Source organism: Humulus lupulus, chromosome 6, assembly GCF_963169125.1.
Source record: "Humulus lupulus chromosome 6, drHumLupu1.1, whole genome shotgun sequence".
Classification (NCBI taxonomy): domain Eukaryota; kingdom Viridiplantae; phylum Streptophyta; class Magnoliopsida; order Rosales; family Cannabaceae; genus Humulus; species Humulus lupulus.
In genome coordinates this window covers 14065716-14085765 of record NC_084798.1, presented here as the reverse complement: position 1 = coordinate 14085765, position 20050 = coordinate 14065716, and the positions used below count along the sequence as shown (strand labels likewise).

Genomic DNA, 20050 nt, shown 5'->3' with positions numbered 1-20050 from the left:
ATGTCATTGGTCCCATAATTTGGTCTTCATTTTCCAAAGTCTGCAATGGTTCTTTGATATTGATAATCTCGTGCTCCTACTCCCTAATTCTTCTCAACAGCCCCGGTATGACTTTTTTGGATCTTTCGCAAATTTCAGGGTCAACCCAATGAAAAAATTACACCCACCTGCTGACTGGAAATTCAACAAAAAGAAAATGAAAAAGGCAACAAAGAACCTACGATTAAACAAAAAAAATGAAAAAAAAAATTAAGGTACAACGATCTTACCTTCATCTTCCAGCAAGCAATGAACCTTCTTCCAGAATTAGCACCTGTCCATGACGTCCTTTGAACCCATGGTTCCCCACAATGACAAGTGTTAGGACCCCTAGATTTTGAAAAATCTTTCTTCCTCCCAGAGTTACTGCCAGCACTTACTCTTTACCAATTGCTTCGAGGGCTTACGTGAGAAGAAGAGGAAGCATCTCCCATTGTCGATTTCAAGCTACACCGTCGAAAATGGTTTGTGTCCCCTGGTGTTGACCCGAAGAGAGAGAGAGGGAGAATTTAAGTGTTTGATTTTTGGGGTTTCTGTTTTTGAAGGATTGAGTTTTAGTTTTTATTTTATTTTAATTTTGTTTTATTAGTTTTTGACAAAAAAAAAAAAGCGAGATTTATTCAGATCTGTGACACGTGTCTTTTTTTCCCACTTAACAGAGTGGTAGTGACGGAATTAACCAAATCATAACGTTTGGTATTTAATCCGTCGAAAAAAAAGATGTGGTATATAAGTGTATAAAACTGAAACATATGGTATTTATGCTACAAATACCCCTAAAAAAAGTAAATAAAAGTAAAATTACAAAAACAACTTACTCTTCTAACCGAAGGGAAGTTTGCTCGGTTAATGTAAAACGATTTAAATAAATTGAACAATAAAAGTGAGTATTAACTAAAAAGATTCTTTTTGTAACTATTATAACTTAACAAAATTAAGCCAAAAATTAGCACAAGAGACATCATATAGCTAAGCCAAGCCAAAGTTAGATACATAACAAGCCAACCCAAAGTTTGGCACAATATCTACTACGTAAAATCAACGTGCAATGCACATTTATTTATTTTTATTTAAAATATATTATAAAAAATGACATATTCATATTAAAAAAATAACCAAAACATTGTCTATAGTTTTTAAAATAAAAATAAAATAGTTTTTAACGACCCAAAAATGCTAATAGAGTTTAGTGCCTTGATTAGCGTGCCGGGAGAGCATAATTGGATATGTGTGTGATTAATTGATTAAATGCGTGAATATGTGGCATGCATGATATATATGATGATATGAACATATTTATATGCATGCTTATAATTATTAGATATGCATGTGGGCCCATTATTGTTTATAAGGGCATATTTGTAATTTTGGTCATTAATGGCATAAATGTGACTATATGTGCTAAATGATTGAGACCACATTATTGTGTGGATATATTCGTTGTATACGGTTTGAGGCGATCTTAGTGAGCAGATTAGCAAAATTAGTCACAGTAGAGTTTAATACTCGGATCGGGCTTAGCCTAGGGGTATTTTGGGAACTTGGAGAATATTTTGGGGTTTATTAGGGAATGAGTAAGTATTTAGTAATTAGTTGGGCATGACGTGATTAACTGGCAATTTGTAGGATGACTCGATGAATTAGTGAGAAATAGGGGCAAAATGACCATTTTGCCCTTAAGGGCAAATAAGAGGCTAAGATAATAGCAATGGCAGTATGATCTTTGCTTAGGTAAGGGATAACTTAGTGGGAATTCTAGTCTTACTAAGCAATAGTTTATTTTGTATTGGTGTGTCTTTATGGAGAGTAAAAAGTTGACTTACCCACCCAAGTATTCATCAATATCTCCCAGAATCTTATAATGTCAAATAGATACCAATTGTTAATTAATTTGTGTTGTCCATATTTTCCACCAAGAACACGTGACATTGTCAAATGGGCTTCATGAACTCTTAGGAGAGGCCCGAGATCAACCACGACCCAGTGAATAATGAGCAACCAAATCCATAAAGGCCCGAACCCATCATAGGTCCAATAACTGGCGAATAACCCAAGTATAACAAGAACCCAGACCTGAGATGTAAGCCCGGACCAACTTCATGAATGCACACAACCACCATCCTTCGAAACGTTGATTGTGTTGGTGGACAGTCCAGTCCAAGGGGTGGATCCCTCTATGTGGGATCCAGATGGAGATTCCGAGTCCATCCTCACATTTCAACTCGCTATCAGGATATCCCCTTTGGTCCGTCATCACTAACTGATGTTTGCCTTGGTAAATGAACCAAGACCGTATAATCTGGTAGAACAAGACCAATCCGTCATCCAGCTGACGTGTCCCTGAGAAATCTGGCAGTTGGTCTCCTCAACTAACCTGCAAAAGGGATACGCATGGAATGTACAATGTTCCTAGGGATCGGTACTGCCACTACTCTGACAGATCCTGTCCTCAAGATCCCCCTCACGACCCATTCGCACTAGTCCGTATCAACGTACAAGGAACAACTGTAGTGCTCAACCACGCTTGAGCCGGCCTAATGGGCCCAGATTAAACATTCTGTAGTCACATTCTCCACTTGTATCATAACTCTATTAGAGGGTAATTATGCTTATATCTTTATTGGGCCCAGATTAGTTCGACCCAAACTACATGGCCACCTATAAATAAAGTGAGTAGTAGATTGTAGGAGGGATACGACTTTTCATGCATGCAAAAACACTGCTGAACTTGCTGAATTCCTCCATTGTTAAACTCTCTAAAGCTCAATACAATTGACTCGTGGACTAAGACTCATTAACGCCCCACCACATAAAAGCTTTGGTCTTGTTTATTTCTTTTCTTTCTTATTAGCTCTGATTTCTTAACATATTTATAGTTTCCTCAAAACTCGGTAAACAATTAGCATGATTTAGTTAGTGCCAATTTTGGTCATTGGTTTTTTTTCTTTATTTAAGTGGCTCAACTATTAATGTGCTTAGTTTCTATTTAGGTAGGAAGGACGTGTTCTTATTTTTTATATCTCAGTAGTAAAGCTACACATGTGGAGCTGGAGCATGTAAAACTATGATAGTTTAAAACTTGAGCTTAATATAGAATTTAAAGATAAAGCTAGGTTAAAATGTGACGCAAAATCACTGTTTTAGTGTAGTGCATCTTCCCACTTAAAAGAGAAGTACTCTTAAGTAGAATATCTATTATTAAAATAATATAAATTTAAATTTAATTTCCTAACTAAAAAGAACAATAAATTGTTATCCTATTTAAACTAACTCATAACAATTTACATTTATGTAGTGTGTGGTTGCAAAACAAAAATAGAATGATAATAGTAATAAAAATGAAATTTTGATTCTTTTGTTTGGTTGAGATTTTTGGATAAGTAACTAAATAAATATTATTATGTTTTGTATAGTATAGAATGAAAAAAAATTTATATTATTTTGACCAAATTATCATTTTTATTCTAAACCATAATTTTTTGATTAAATTATTATTATTTTTTAATTTATACCAAATTATCATTTTTATTCTAAACCATATTTTTTTTTATTAAATTACCTTTATATACAAAAATATTTTATAAAAAGAAGTACAATAAAATATTATTAATACTTAAAAATTGTACTTAATTGAATGAAAGTTTTTATTTTATTAAAAAATTATAAAATTTAATTTAATTTTAAATCTTAATAAGATATATATATATATATATAGGACAATTATTTTATAGGAGCTTCAATTTAAGCCCTACCGGTGAGGCTCTCAGTGTTCTTAACCTTTGAACAATTTTCGGCGCTATTTTTTTTATGACCGTGTAGATTGTAGTAATTTAGAGCATCAATGCGATTCTCAGAAAATTCTGAATAGTTTACAGTACCGAAAACTAGGTACAAACATGTTGTTGCATGCATGACTAATTTTTTTTATGCGCGTGGAAAGCAACATATTTGAACTTAGTTTTCGGTACAATAAACTATTCAGAATTTTCTGAAAATTTGCAGGATACTCTAAATAGCTATAATGTACACGGTCATAAAAGAAAATTACGCCGAAAACTGTTCACGGGTCAAGAACACTGAGAATCCCACCGGTAAGGCTTAAAGTGAAACCCCTCTAAAAAAAAATTGTCTTATATATATGCATCAATTTTAATAATTTGCAATTAATGTTATAACTTAAAATTTTAACATGATCTTTAAAAGGAAGTATATGTTATATATAAATGTATAATTTAAGCATATAATACATATATATACAATATTTTTCTTATTTAAAATATATAAATTTATAAGTTATATATACACACAAATTTGTAGAAAAAATAATATAATATCATTTCAAGTTTAATGTATATATATATACCTTTATCATCACATTTCATTAAAAATAATAATTATAATATATTTATATATACAAAAGAATAACTTATTTCAAATGTAATAAAAATGATGTAAAAATAAATAAGAGTCATAAATGTAATTAAAATAAGAATTACACTTTTTTGATAATATAAAATTATATAATAATATAAAGAATAAAATAAAATAATTTTTTACTCAAGTGTAATAACAATTCTATTAAATTGTGTAATAACAATTTCATAATAAAACCTTATCCTATTTAAATTTATCAAACAAACAATGAAATGAAATAAAAAGGTATTACCTTACATCTCCTCAAACCAAATACAACCTTAAATCCCTAAAATATTTCCTCTCAAGTTTTACACCAACTATTCTCATTTAAATGCCATGACCGAAACTACCTTAGAAATACCCTAAAAAAAAACTACCTTTGAAATAATATAGGAAAATACACATTATTCAATCACCTCTTACAGAATATATATTATTCAATGGATATGGGGAAAACTAAAATACAATCCTATTGTTAATTACTAAAAATATAAATAAATAGAAAGATGTAGAAGAAGAAGATTACAAACTCAAAACAATAAAAATAAGAAGAACAAAAAAAATTAAATAAGAACAATAGAAAAAATACAAACTCTCACACAAACAAAGTGTAAAGTAGTGGAGATCACACAAACAAAGTGTAGAGTAGTGGAGATCAACAACTTGACCAATGTTCAAAACCTTTGTCCAAAAACTTATTTATCAATTTTCTCTAAACACTAAGGAATCTCACAAAAAAAATAACTCTTTAGAATGATCAAATCCTCTTTGGTGTATTTTCCAACCAAGTATTTTGTGGATAAAAAATTGTGTGCCTTGCAAGTGAGCATTGAACTCTTATTTATAGAATTTTAAGACACCATTTGAATTTCAAATTTCATTAACCTCATTGGCTGTTATCAATGTTTATATAATTAAAATGAACTTTTGAGAGTTACTTGGGATGTTAAAATTGTTAAAATTGGAAAAATGAGATTTGGCTGGTAGCACCCTAAACCGAACCCAGGGGCATTCACGGCCACGATCGCAGGTTTCTGTCTCCTAGGTCGCGGCCTGAGATGTTAGTGGCTGCGGGCAGTGGCCTGTTTCAGCCTCCCAATTTTTTAGTTTTTTTCCAAAACGTCTCAAACTATTTCCCACTTGATTTTGTAACCTCCATACACATAATGTGAGTTAAAATCACATCTTCAACAACCATATCGCATTATGGTTTTGTGAAATTCAATCTCAAATGTGTAACTCTCAATTTACACATTATCGGATAATATTTGAGAGTTACTAATTTACAACTGATTTTGTAACTCCAAATATATTATACATGGACACACACAAATCTAATTTTATATATAACTCTCAATATTTTGTTATTATATTATATAAAATAATATATCATCACCTACTAATATCTATAAACAACAAGTCAAATTCTTTTTGATACACTCCAACCGAATTTCTTCAAGATATTAAAAGATATCTTGTTCTAATATCTTTAATGATCATCAAGTTTAAATTCAAAACTTTAAGTAACTCTTTATTTGAATTTAACTATGGGCTAGATATTTGATCTATTATATACATACTTATCTTTACTTTATCTAGAACATAACTCAAAATTAGTTACTATAGCAAAAATCTGCAACTAATATCCTATCATCACATGTATATCTCCCTTTTAAAAACATATACCTAGTCAAATATCTAATCAAAATTTTAAAATACTCAAATCTATGACAGCCGTATCAGTTTTTTTTTTTAAATTAAAATAATAACAAATCAACTTTCTTCTACATGTCTACGAATAAATAACAATATCACCCCATTATCTTTTTATTTAAGGGAGCTAAAGAATTAACCCTAGTTAACTCTAAACTCAAATCTTAACTCAATCATGGTAAATTTCTTAGGGAAATTTCATGATATATGCTTGATAATTTAGTGAAATTTTTTAATATACTAACATAAGTTATTATTACAAATATATGATTTTCAATTTTTTGGACAAAAATACTCATAACATTCAAACACCACTTTTCTCTCTCAGTTCGAATTCTTTCTCTCTCTAATGTCTCTCACTCTTTTTCTCTTTCTAATCTTGTAGATATCGAAAAAATGCCAAAACTTTTAAAAAATTATCTGAAACGTATATTTGAGTGAAAAAAATATAAACCTCTAAAATTTTCGTCAAATTTCAGTGCAGAACATCGAAATTGCATCGAAAAAGCATTATTTTGGTCAAAAATCAAGTTTTCATGATTGAATCGCAAAAACATTAAAACACCATCGATTTTACATCAAAATTGCATTAATTTTGTATCGAAATAACGTATTTTTTAATTAGTGCCCACCCTACCAAATATAAGTTTTTTAATTTTAATTTTTATATGGTATAATTGAATTTAAATTAAAAAAATAAATTTAAGTTTTGTTCTTATATGTTAATTAAATTAAATAAAACTTAAATTGGTAAAGTGTAAATTAAAATCCCTAACAGTATTACAACTTTCATCTCCTCTTCTCTATGTTCTCTCTCCCCGACAACACAGCACGCTTCCGGCCTCTCCCTCTTCTCCCCGACGCCGGCACCACGCAGCAGCTCGCCGGCGCACCCAGGAGTTCCTCCACCTTCAGACTCCTGCGGGCGGTCCTTCTCCACACCGATCCGAGCAGCTTCTCCTCCAGGTCAGTTCTCTCACGCACGGATGTTGATTTTTATTTTGTTTGTTTGTTTATAATCTGATATTTTCAACTGTTATCGAATTGATATTTTGAACTCTGTAAATGTTGCTTGCTGCTCGTTATGTTGAATAAAAATCTGTCTGAAAATGGAGTGGTCTTGATTGAAGAGAACCCAATACAAGTGTTTGAAAACAGAGAAAATGAAAAAAAGAGAGCAAATGAATGTTTAATCAGACTTAGTAATTTCAAGATTGGAGTTTTGGTATTCAAACTCTGCTTTTTGTAGGAACAAAATTGAGTACAACTTTTTAGTTTTTACAGGTAATTTATCCTGGAAAAAGTGCAGAAAAATTTGTTGAAGATGTTTATATTTCTGTTGCATATATTTTAGAGAAAGAAGATATAAATAAAATAATAAAAGTGTATTATTGTTCAAGTGGTTGTGTAGGTCTGCTAAATAATAGTTTATTTTGTTTCTGGAGAGTAAAATATTGACTCACCTACCTAAGTATTGATCAATGCCTCCCATAATCTTATAATGTCAAATGGATAAAATTGTTAATTATTGATTAATTAAACAAGCAAGTTGGGTTGAAATGGATGTATGCTCTTTTTACAACCTTTGAACCTAATAATACATGCATGTTGTAATTAGGGCCGTTTTTGGTCATTTAGCCTTTTTTTTTCCCTTATTTAAATGGCTCAACATTGAATGTTTTTAGTTTCTTTTTAGGAAGGGTGTGTTCTTACTTTTTATATCTTTCTAGTAAAGTAGCATGTGGAGCATGTAAAAATGTAACTGTTTTGAAACTGTCAGCTTAATATAGAATTTAAAGATAAAAGCTTTTTTTGAAGCATATTATAGCACTTTTAAAAGTTAGCTCAATACACTCATTAAATATATTTCATTTCCAAATCACATCATAATATTTCAATAGGCATTTCCAAATCACATCATAATATTTTAAAAAAATTTAGATCTATTTATAAGTCTTCCATTTTTATTCTCCATGCAAAAGAACTTTAAAAAAATTAGGTCTATATATATTTTAACATGTATAATGTTTAGAGATGAAATAATGAAAATAAATAATTATATTGGTATGTTAATTATAAGACTGCAAGTAGGATGTTGGTTTTCAAGAGTTTGTTTCATTTGAATCATGTTTTGCTACCTTATATCTGTTTATCCTCACAAAGTTGAGTAAGAAAACATATAAGTGAAAATATATGTGTATATATATATAAATAATCATTTTTAATATTTGAAACATTAATGGTGCAAAATCAAGATGAAAAGCTAAAGTTTATTATTATCTTAATAAAAATCAAGATTTAAATAATGATAGAACTGGCACAAAATTTGTTTACTGAAAGATTGAGAAGGAATTTAGAAAATAAACATGACAATGAGTGAGACAGTAAGGGAACAAATATTGAAGCACAACATACTAAGTATGCTAGAGCATGCCATGTATTTATAGGTAAACAAGTACAATGTATTTATAGGTAAACAAGTACAAGAGGATTCAAGAATGTTAGTACACGGAATCAAGATTACAATGGATAAAACACTTAACGGAAAATACACAATGGAAAGACAAACTTAAACTAGAGAGCTAATGGGACCTAAGTACTAAGTAACAACACCGTTAGAGGTCTGTTTAACATCCCCTCTTGGCAAGACAATCAGTTTGCTACGTAGCAGAAGAAACCTGGAAGATGTAAGGTTCTTGGTGAGTATGTCGTCTAGCTGATCATCCTCAGATGAGACATATCGAACATACAACTCTTTGTGGAGGACCATGTCTCTTACGAAGTGGAGGTCGATTTGAACATGCTTTGTACGAGCATGGAACAAAGGCTGTGGCGGATTGGTTGTTGCACCAGATGATAGGGGAAGCCGATATGTAAAGCTGTAGTTTACAGAAAACGTTATAGATCCAAGCTAATTTTGTAGCAACATTAGCTAGAGCACGGTATTTAGACTCTGTGCTACTACGTGATACAACTCGCTGTTTTGAGGATTGCCAGGAAATACCGTTGTCACCTAGAAAAGTGCTATAGCCGCTTGTGCTTTTACGAACATTAGGATAGAGTTCCCAGTTAGCAACAATAATTGCGGAGAGGTGAAGTGAATCAAGATGCATGAAGAGTGATTCCATGTGTGAGAGTGCTTTTGAGATATTGAACTATTCTCTTGACGATAAGCCAATGGTCTTGTGTAGGTTGATGCATATATTGGCAAGCTCGATTAACTGAGAAGGATATCTTCGATCTGGTTAGAGTGACATACTGTAAGGCACCAACAAGACTCCAAAATGGAGTGAGATCATCAAGAGGGATGCCATCTGATTTTGAGAGAAGTTTCCCATGAGCTATAGGAGTAGTGACAGCCTTACAGTCAAGCATATCGGCTTTGGCAAGTAAATCTTTGATGTATTTTGTTTGGCTAAAGTGCAACTGTCTAGGAAGTAAATCTTTGATGTATTTTGTTTGGCTTAAGTGCAACTGTCCAGGAAGATGAGTAACTTCAAGACCCAAGAAATAAGATAATGAGCCAAGATCACATATGGAGACGGATGCTTGGATTGAGTTGATGAACTTATGAACTTGACTAAGTGAGCTGCCAATTACTATGATGTCATCCGCATAAACAAAGACTAATATGGAATCTACATTAGAATGAAGGAAAAATAGTGAGTTTTTAGCTTCAGAGTTGGAAAATCCACAATTAAAGAGTGTAGAACTTAGTTTGTGAAACCAAGCCTGCGGGGCTTGTTTGAGGTTGTATAAGGCCTTGTCAAGTTTTCAAATATGAGTAGGTATAGCGGGGTCTTCAAATCTTGCTGGTTGTATCATATACGCATCTTCTTCGAGATCGCCATTAAGGAATGTGTTATGAACATCTAGGCGTCGTAATGGCCATTGTTTTGACAAAGCTAGTGTTAAAATAGTGTGGATGGTGCTAGTTTTTACTACTGGACTAAATGTTTCATGGTAGTCAACTCCCACAGTTTGATTGAAGCCTTTGGCAACCAACCGGGCTTTATATCGATCAAGACAGTCATCAAGGTGATACTTCAGTTTAAATATCCATTTTCACCATATAACATATAACTGTGTGTGCTGATGTTGCTGGAACAAGATGCTAAGTCTTGTTCCGAGCATGCTTCATAGCACCCAACAAGTTTGGATCTTTGGCAGCTTGTTTGAAAGATGTGAGAAAATGGAGGCAGCGAGGTATGTCTTTGGTTGAAAAAAACTCCACATTTCAATCTTTTCAACATATAATGTGTATTAGTGTATGTTGGAATGTGATAATTCTTGAAGCAGGAGGAGGAGCTGCTGTTGAAGAGGTTGTGGTGTCCTGCAGGTTAGTAGGCAAGATAGAATTACAAGATGGTTGTGAGAGATGCTGTGGTGATGATGCAGATGTGGTTTAAGTGATGATGAGTGATGTGCTGGTGGTGATGTAGATGTGGATGCGTGGGATTGTGTGTGCAGGTTGTGTAGTGTTGGAATTACTGCGAGGAAACATATCTGATATTATGGCAGGTGTAGGAGATAAGGACTCCAAGGAAGAGAGGAATAGTGGTTATAGAGAATGAAGATTTGCTATAGAGAAAGGACCCTTCAGAAAAAATTACATGTCGTGCAATGTAAATTTGCCATTAGGTTTATCAAGACAATTATAACCTTTATGTTTGTTTTGTACTATATCCTAGAACCAGACAAGGAATGAAACAGAATTGGAGCTCATGTTTTGTGTTAGGTTGAATGTAGGGAAAGTAGAGGCAACCAAACATTCATAGAATAGAGTGGTGAGGTGTTCTGTTGTGTAGATTTTGATATGGGGATTTGAATTTGAGTACAGGAGTGGAAAGTTTATTGATTGAGAAACTGCTGTGCGGAAAGCATATACCCAATATTCTAGAGGAATGGAGGAATAGACTGCCATTTCAACCACATGTGTATGCTTTCTTTCCACTCTCCCATTTTGTTGAGAGGTATATGGTCACAACTGAGATAGGTGTACTATTTGATTGTAATGCTGAAATGGTTGTCAATTAAGATTTTAAATGATTGAAAAGCTTGAATGGCTTGTCCTTTGGTTTGTAATGAATAAATCCAGGTGAGCTTAGAGTAGTCATCCATAGATAGAATAAAGTAACTAGAGTTATCATAAACTTGGACTGTTGTTGGTCCCCAACTCTCCGAGTGGATTAATTCAAGATCTGAGTTAACATGCAATTCAGAGTAAGGAAAGGGTAGTCTATGACTTTTGGCTATTTGGCAAGATGAACAAATGTAGCATTGGTATTTAGCTTGAACATTACATTGTCTTAAGACAAGATTAAGAATATGAGAATTGGCATAGGCTAATCTTGCATGCCATGCTGCACGTAAAGAATCAATAGCACGAGTAACAAAAGAATAAGCAGATGGTGAAGAATTAGAGTTGAGAAGTTGTGAAATGCATTGAGATGTGTACAATCCTTTATCAAGTCTGCCTTGGTGTAGTGTTTTCTTCGACAGAAGGTCCTTGACAAGAAAATAAGACGAGTGAAATTCTATCAATACTTTGTTATCTAAACATAATTTTGAAACACTTAAGATTAGCAGCCATGTTAGGAACATAATAAACATTCTTTAATTTAAAAGATTGACATAAAGAATTTAAAGAACTTGAACCTATAGAGTGAATTTGTAATTTGTTACCATTTCCCACAGTTGATCATTCTCATTAAAGGGCCGTGGATTGTCAATGAATGAGAAATTTAAAGTGATCTGGGGTGAGGCTCTTGAGTCAAGAAGCCAAGCATCTCCTATTCTCTGTATAAAAAAGAATAAAGATATAATAGTGAAGTCAATAGTGTATTATAAAAGTTAGATGTAAAGTAGAAAAAATAGAATTTTTGTGATGTAGTTTAAATAGATTAAAGAAGCCATTGGAAGTGCTTTAAGACTCATAATTCTTTTAATCCTTAAATTAAATCCTTGATATCATCATATGGTGCAAGTTCTGATTGTTATTTTATCAACGATACATTTTAAAAAATACCAAAATCAATGGAGTGCAAATGTGCATAATGCATGTGTTTCTCAATCTCATAAAGCCCCAATCCTTTTTATTAAAAGGGTAAGTAGACATGAATAATGTAAAACCATTAGCTTTTCAATAGTTTCTATATATGTGAAGTAGGAACCTGAAAAGAATGCTATTCTGATAAAAGATGTGATAATGTCCATCATTGCCTAATATAAATATGAAAATAAGTAATTTTGACCAAGACTACTGCTGAATAAATTTAATCTATTGTCACAAAGAGTTCAAATAGCTATTCAATTTTGCACAAAAGGCCTCAAATGTTATACTTATACCATTTTAATTTCAGAAACTAAACAACAAATATATGTCATGCTGATAAAAATTAATTCAGGAATATATCTAAAACTATATGTGCCACTATATAGAAAAAAGCGAAATCAAACCCATAAAATGAAATCAAAGATAAAAAGAAGAAAGAAATTAAACAAAAATGGTATTTTTACTTGGGATATAGTTACTGCTTTTATTGTTTCAATAGAGAAGGAAATTGAGAAAAACATAATTGGGAGGTAGAGATGCAAAGAGGTAAATTATGGAAAATTTAGGTTGGAGTAAAGTAAGATAATTATTAAAGCTTGAACAATATTGCATATGAGAATGATTTGTGGATGTGAGATATAATATTTAAAAAAATTATATTTGTAATTAACTTATATAATCTAAAGTGATCAAAATATCATTAAATAGATGTGAGATATTATTCTTACTACTAATATTGTTTCTGTAATGTTTATATACTGATATTGATTGGTTTTATCAGTTTTGTTTTTGTACTGAATATTTTTATGGAATTAGTGTTACTGTTTTTCTGAATTTCTTGTCCAAGAATGGCGAAGGAGGATTTAAGGGTTTACAATTCCATGACTCAGCTGAAGGAGATCTTTGATGCTGCCCAAAAAGGAGTAAAAAGTACTGAACTTGAAAAGCATCGGCTTTCTTCCATCCCAAACTGAGTTCAGAGTATCAAATATCTTTCTCTGCTTAGTTTTAGTCTTAAATCTTCATTATGGTGTGAATCGTTATAGGTAAGCTCAAAGAACGGTGCATTTTGGTTTATGTTTCTATTTTTGGAACTTTGGTTATCATCTGTTGTATTGAACTTTTCCTTTTAACTTTCTAGGACAACGCCTGTTAAAAATCCCAGAACTCGTAAACCTTGGAGTGGATCTTATTGGGTTACTTTGATTTTGGTTGAAATATCCAGTTTTTCCATCACTGAAATTAGGGTCTGCAGGTCATGAGCGGTTGTTGGGTACTATGGAAATTTCATTTTTCCAATTACTTTTTGTTTGGTTGGTAAGAAAATATGGGACAGGTAGATTTGACTTCTCATGTTGTCTGATTGATTACATGGTCTAGGAACTGTGTTTGGTTTTGGGATTGAGCGTCCTATGATGGATAGTTCAGGTTTGGGAGGTGGGTTTTTGTCAGGTCCAAATGGGGGGTTACTAGACTTGGAGTCATCCATTCATAGACACCAAACAAGCCAGTTGGGTCATTCCTCATTAGCACATCCACATCCAATGAATATGATAGGTGGTGTTGAAAGTGAACACCATCCCATTACGCTTATGGAAGTGAAAGGGTCGACATCGAAAGGCATTTCAGTGCTCGGGAAAGGGAAAGCAGTTGCCCCGATGACCAGTAGTCATAGTTATAACATAAGTGAAGAAGATGAACCGAGTTATATGGAAGATGGGAGTGGTGAGAACTATGATGGAGCCAAGGGGAAAAAGGGCTCTCCGTGGCAGCGAATGAAGTGGACAGATAATGTAGTTAAGCTTCTTATTGCTGTGGTTGCTTGTGTGGGTGATGATGGAATGATTGCAGGTGGGGAGGGGCCTAAGAGAAAATCTGGCAATTTACAGAAGAAGGGTAAGTGGAAAACAGTTTCTAAGATAATGATAAAAAAAGGTTGTCACGTGTCCCCTCAACAGTGTGAAGACAAGTTTAATGACTTGAACAAAAGGTATAAAAGATTGAATGACATTCTTGGGAGGGGAACGAGTTGTAGAGTGGTGGAGAACCCTGCTCTCATGGACTCAATGCCTCACCTTTCAGCTAAGGCGAAGGATGATGTTAAAAAGATACTGAGCTCAAAACACTTATTTTACAAGGAAATGTGTGCTTATCATAATGGGCAAATGATACCTGATTGTCACGATATTGATTTACAAGGTTGTTCCTTACCTCTCAGGGGCTCAAAAGACAGTAATCCATCTGAGGAGGAAGAAGCTGAGGAAAATCATGATAGTGAGGAAGATGATTTGGACAATGAAGATGACCATAACCACGACAACGGTGGGGAGAGGATGAGAGATTTTGGTGACAGGAAGGTGAACGACGATGATGGCCATTTCTGGACATCACCTCAGGAAAGTTTTGAAGGTGAAATGGCGGGGTTTTTTCAAGATCCCACAAAGTCATTGTGGGAGCGTAGGGAGTGGGTTGAGAAACAAACGTTGCATCTCCAAGAGCAAAGAGTCAATTTCCATGCTGAAGCCCTTGAGCTTGAGAAGCAGCGTTTTAGGTGGCTGAGATACTGCAGCAAGAAAGACAGAGAGTTGGAACGATTGAGGCTGGAGAATGAGAGAATGAAATTAGAGAACGAGCGAAAAGTACTGCAACTGAAGCAGAAGGAACTGGAATTAGATTTGAGGAGGCCAGAAGCTTTTATAGAGCATTCCCCTCTTGGTCACGATAGAGTGCCAGGGAGAGATCAGATTGATCTCGGTAGGCATCAGTAGATTCTGAGCACAACTTGCAATGTGCAGTTTGCATCATGTTCGAGATCATACACGTTGGAGATTTCTTGCTAAAGCATAGGGCACACTAATCATGTAAAGTGTGAGTTTTTGTTCTATGGATTGGTGATATTCTGCTTTTGTTGTTGACCATTCTGTTGTAAATTCAAAAGGTTAGCTTAACACTTGTTGAAGTCTTCAAGCTATCATTATGACTGGTCATATTATTTTTTCTTAACAAGCTTGAACTTGTATTGTTTTTTATATCATCTATTTAATAAGTTAATGGTGCGAAATTTTTGAGAACAATAATCTTCAGGGACTGATATAAATTTTTTGTTGCACTCGTTCAACACTAAATAAGACTGATTACATCAATCATGACTATTGCATATTTTGTTTTTTGGTGGTTTTTTGTTTGGGATATAGAGCTTGGTTCTACTGATTACTGCATGGTATGAATGTGAGCATTTTATACAGTGAGAAGATTCATAAATTACAATCGCTAGTGCTTTAAACTGTATCGCTTTGACTGATTACATTAATGAAGATTCATGTTGAATTGATATGTGCATCAAAATATTGCACTAATTGATATGATATTGTATTTTAAAGCAGTGTATCCTTTTATTTAATGAAACGGTTAATTTTGGACCACCAAAACAACCACCACTTGATTCAACCACCTAATTTGAGAGAATTACATGTTCGACTTGAAATTTAAATTTTGTAAATAGTAATATAACAAATATGTTATCTTTAAACTATAAATACACAAATCACATTTAAACTAGCATTTTCAATTCTAAAAAAACATCCTAGTTTATTTATTTACAAGCACACAAATCACAACTAAACTAACAATTTGAATGCTTTTGTTAAAAAATTTGGACCAACAAATCACCAAGCACTTGATTTGAGAGAAACACATGTTAGACTTGAAAATTTAAATTTAAAAAAAAATAATAGAACAAATATGTTACCTTTAAACTATAAACACACAAATCACATTCAAACTAACCTTTTCAATTCTCTTCTTAAAATATTTTGATAGTCATAGGCAACACCAACTATATCCTTCTAATGAATATTATGCTATTTTTATATAACTCACTCTCTTTTTTTTATTACGATTTGTTTATCCTTTTTTTTTTATTGCATACAAAATATATAATTTTAAACTTTCTTAATTAAATACATGCTCCTTCTTTTTATTAACATAATTTATATTAATCATAAATTACCAAATAATCATAAAATATATATGGACAATATAACATCTTCATATATAATATTACGTACCATATAATAAAATCTTTATGTATTATTACGTACATTATAAAATTATATAATATATATATGTAAAGATATATATAGCTTTAATACTACGTATAGTATTTACCAAACTGTTAAAACAATGACCAAAAACAATGATATTAAGAAACTAATCTCCTCATTTTAAAAATTGTAGAGATTAGACCCCTTTACATTGTTGATTACCTAAATTACCTATTTCTATCATTTTATTTATTTATTTATGAGCGTATGACTTTAATATAGTAGTATATGCATATTAGTTTTGTTTAATTAGTTTTTATTTTAAAGTTATATTGATTTTTTAAGTTTTTTTATGAGTTGTTAGTATATTATTTTCCAACTAGTGTATATGTCTTATTATACATAATGATAATACATAATTTTGTATCATGGTATATACATTTAATGACACTATATAATTTTGTTAGCATAATATATACATTTTTGAGTAATAATTTTGTAAGTTTTGTTGATATATTATTTTTCAACTCAATATATGGATTTTGTGGTATAATATATCATTCAACAACACATAAAAACGAAAAAAAAAATCAAAGTAGCTTTAAAATAAAAACTAATTAAACAAAACTAATATACATATATCATAATATTAAAATATTTAGAATAAAATAGTAATTTACTAAAAGGCATATTTGTTAATATGTAATATTAAAAATGTGGTTAGACTATTTTACTACAAAATTAAAAACATGAACATTTACTTGCTTTCAGATATCATTAAATGTCATTTTGTAACCAACCTCTATATATATAAAAAAACTCATTAAAATTACCCAACAATCTGAAACTCAAAAATCAAAAAACGAAAAATTGAAGATGCTTGGGCTATAGAGATTTGGAGGCTTAGAATGAGTGCAACGTTTTCTAAGCTGGCGTAGCTTGGTTCAAGAGGAAACTGTTGAAAAAAAAAAACAATGCTTAAAAACCAATTCCAAATTCTTGGAGTGAAAATGTAAACAAAATTAGGAATCATTAATTTATTATGAGGTACATATTTCGGCTACACATTATAACTCATATATTTTGTATGTATGGAAGTTTGCTGGTAAATTAAATAATAATAACTCAAGTTTTATAAATGATTTAATATATGTTAAAAACTAAAGTGAAAAAAGATATTAGAAAAACAAAACTTAATAAGTGAAATAAATATAACATATACTTGTAACTAAAGTTAATTGTCAAATATTCTACTATTTACAGGCATATCATTGTTTAATGAAAAGGTTATAAGTGAGGCATTTGACAAATCAACAACAATTTCTAGACTACAATACAAGTATACCATAAGAGGTAATCTATTATCATATATAATCTAATACAACAACGATAAAAGGCATCCCAAAAATTAAGAAATAATATATAATAAAAATTAGCTAGATATATATAATTCCATAATTCCCACACCAAACAATTATATATGAAAACAATTATTTGGTACATTGTCTAATCTACAGCAATAGTTAATAAATAACATTTGAAGTTAAACCAGATCATCATAAGGAAATTTAAAAATAATATAATCGATACAATTATATATCATACATTTTTTATTTGGTGGGGTGTCAAATCTCACCTAAAAAGAAATAATTAACCACCACACAAACACAAGTCACATACAACATGAATGATCATCATGATCAAGATCAAGATCAAGATCAAGATCATATGATAATAATCAATAGTGCAAAACATAAACATTGTACTCAACAATGGCATCTCCACTAGAAGGAGTGAACTGCTGAGTCCTGGCCTGAACATAACCTCTAGCAAACCTAAAAAGGCCACTCCCTCCAATCACAGGCATCTCTCTCACCTTAGAAAACACAGTGTTCCTCCCAAGAACAGTGATGGTACTTCCATTATATTTGCCTTCACTAAAAGCAAAATTCATGGCCATAATAAGGCCAACCTCTTGCTGAGATGCACTACCATAAAACCCTTGTGCCTTTCCCACTAGCTTGGAGCTCAGCTCAGGCCCTTCGGTCAGCGGATCGTCGATCATCGCCACCATGCCAAATTTCGTCGAGGAGTAGTTCGCTTGAGGGGGGATGACCAACACTGAGCTTGGCTTCTTACCGCTCACTATGTCATGCCAATAGAACCGGAAGTGAGTGAGCTTTTCTTGCTTGAGGTTTAGTGTGTTAGGGTCTAGGGTTTTGGCAAAGCTGTTGTTTTGTTCTTCTTTGATGATTAGGGCAATGCTTAAAATGCATAGTGAAGAGATGAATAAGATAGTGAATAAATAGAAGTGACAATCTGCCATGGGATAGGAGATCAGACAATTAATGCAAAAATGTTGATGATGATCTTTATATATGTAACATATAATATAATGTTTCTTTCACTTTTGCAATGGTGTATATTTATATGTAGTGGGAAAAATTGATGTGGTTCTAGAGATATTGTTGGTGTGATGTGCTATTGATATATTCATTGTCAATCATCATTGAAGTAACGAACCAAAAGAATAATAAAGAGTAGGACAGGTGGGAGGTAGGCATCAATCCTTACCTAATATATAATTTGTCACCCAGACAATTGCAATCAATTAAAATAAGATGACTAGTAAAGAGATGTGAAAATATATATACATGTATATAATATATGAGTCACTGCAAACAAAATTGGTAAATTTTAGTGATAATGTTTTAGTGCGGATATATATTTTGTGTGATTAAATATCACTTTTAGTAACAACAAAAAATTATTTGTGACTAAAAAGTCATACTTAATCATAAGTTGTCACTATTGTAGTTTTAGTCACAACCTATTATTTTTAGTGATAAAGTTTATTGTGACTAAAAATACATTTAGTGACAACAAATTATGATTTTTGTGACTAATACTTTTAACCACGGACTTTTTAGTGATGACATAAATAAGATGGATTTTTTTTAGTTACAAATTTTTTTTTTTGACTAAAACTAAGATTTTTTGTAGTGTACAAAAACTATTTAGTCACATTGTTAACTAAAATAAAAAATTAAAAGAAAATCTTCGGTGAAATTTTCACTTTCTAAGTAGTTATATTTGTAGTCCTTTCTTGACGATAAAACTCTTTTCCTTGAATGATTTGGTGCCATTATTTACTTGGTCTAAATAATTTAAATTTTATAAAATATAATATGAAATGAAAATAAAGCATTTAAAATTTAATTCCACAATTATTGACCAAAAAATAAGTAAAAGATTTAGCTTTAATTTAACTCGACCATTATTTCTAAAATCTATAAAAAAAAACTTAAAATCCAAAAGTAACTATTTTTCTCTTTCTCATTCAACACACTTGAAACAGCGACTACATGGTATTTGATGATGGAACAATAGGAGCTAGTAAGAATAGTTATCACTACAAGAAAAAAATCATTTTAGTGTTGGTTTTGCATTGACACCGATGCTATTAATTATATTTAGCTATTAATAGAATTGGTTTTAAACCGATGCTAATGGATTGATTAATAAAAAAGAAGAAGAAGAAGAAGATTTAAGAAGACGACCCAAAATTAAAAAGCTCAAAGCCATTTTACCTAATCCTAACTTATTTTTCTCTCATTTGAAAATGAGTTTTATATGGCTTTTTTAATAAAGTTTACAAAAATATAATTTTTTTTTCAAAAAATAAACTTGTTGTATGGATTTTTTATTTTTTTTAAAGAATTTTCAATTTTATGCATTTATTTTACCATATTTTTGTATAAAAGTTGTTTTATGCCATAGTTTT

General features: G+C 31.6%; 2 protein-coding genes across 4 annotated transcripts; one reads left to right on the top strand and one right to left on the bottom strand.

Annotated features, from left to right (window-relative positions):
• Positions 1-6932: 6932 nt before the first annotated feature.
• Positions 6933-15369, top strand: LOC133781700 (uncharacterized). 3 transcript variants are annotated; one of them, XM_062220764.1, is made up of 3 exons: positions 6933-7134; positions 13114-13269; positions 13365-15369. In XM_062220764.1, the coding sequence occupies exon 3, from the start codon at positions 13636-13638 to the stop codon at positions 14989-14991; it is 1356 nt and encodes a 451-aa protein (XP_062076748.1). In that variant the 5' UTR covers positions 6933-7134; positions 13114-13269; positions 13365-13635; the 3' UTR covers positions 14992-15369. The 3 variants fall into 3 exon arrangements, with proteins under 3 accessions (XP_062076748.1, XP_062076749.1, XP_062076747.1); XM_062220765.1 differs by having other exon boundaries at positions 13071-13269; XM_062220763.1 differs by having other exon boundaries at positions 13040-13269.
• A 2453-nt stretch (positions 15370-17822) lies between these two features.
• LOC133783817 (dirigent protein 22-like) lies at positions 17823-18720 on the bottom strand. Its single transcript, XM_062223435.1, has one exon. The coding sequence runs from the start codon at positions 18590-18592 to the stop codon at positions 18005-18007; it is 588 nt and encodes a 195-aa protein (XP_062079419.1). The 5' UTR covers positions 18593-18720; the 3' UTR covers positions 17823-18004.
• Between the last annotated feature and the right edge of the window lie 1330 nt (positions 18721-20050).

Bases quoted from the DNA above. Each gene is read 5' to 3' on its own strand.
- LOC133781700 (XM_062220764.1), top strand. From the start codon at position 13,636: ATGATGGATAGTTCAGGTTTGGGAGGTGGGTTTTTGTCAGGTCCAAAT.
- LOC133783817 (XM_062223435.1), bottom strand. From the start codon at position 18,592: ATGGCAGATTGTCACTTCTATTTATTCACTATCTTATTCATCTCTTCA.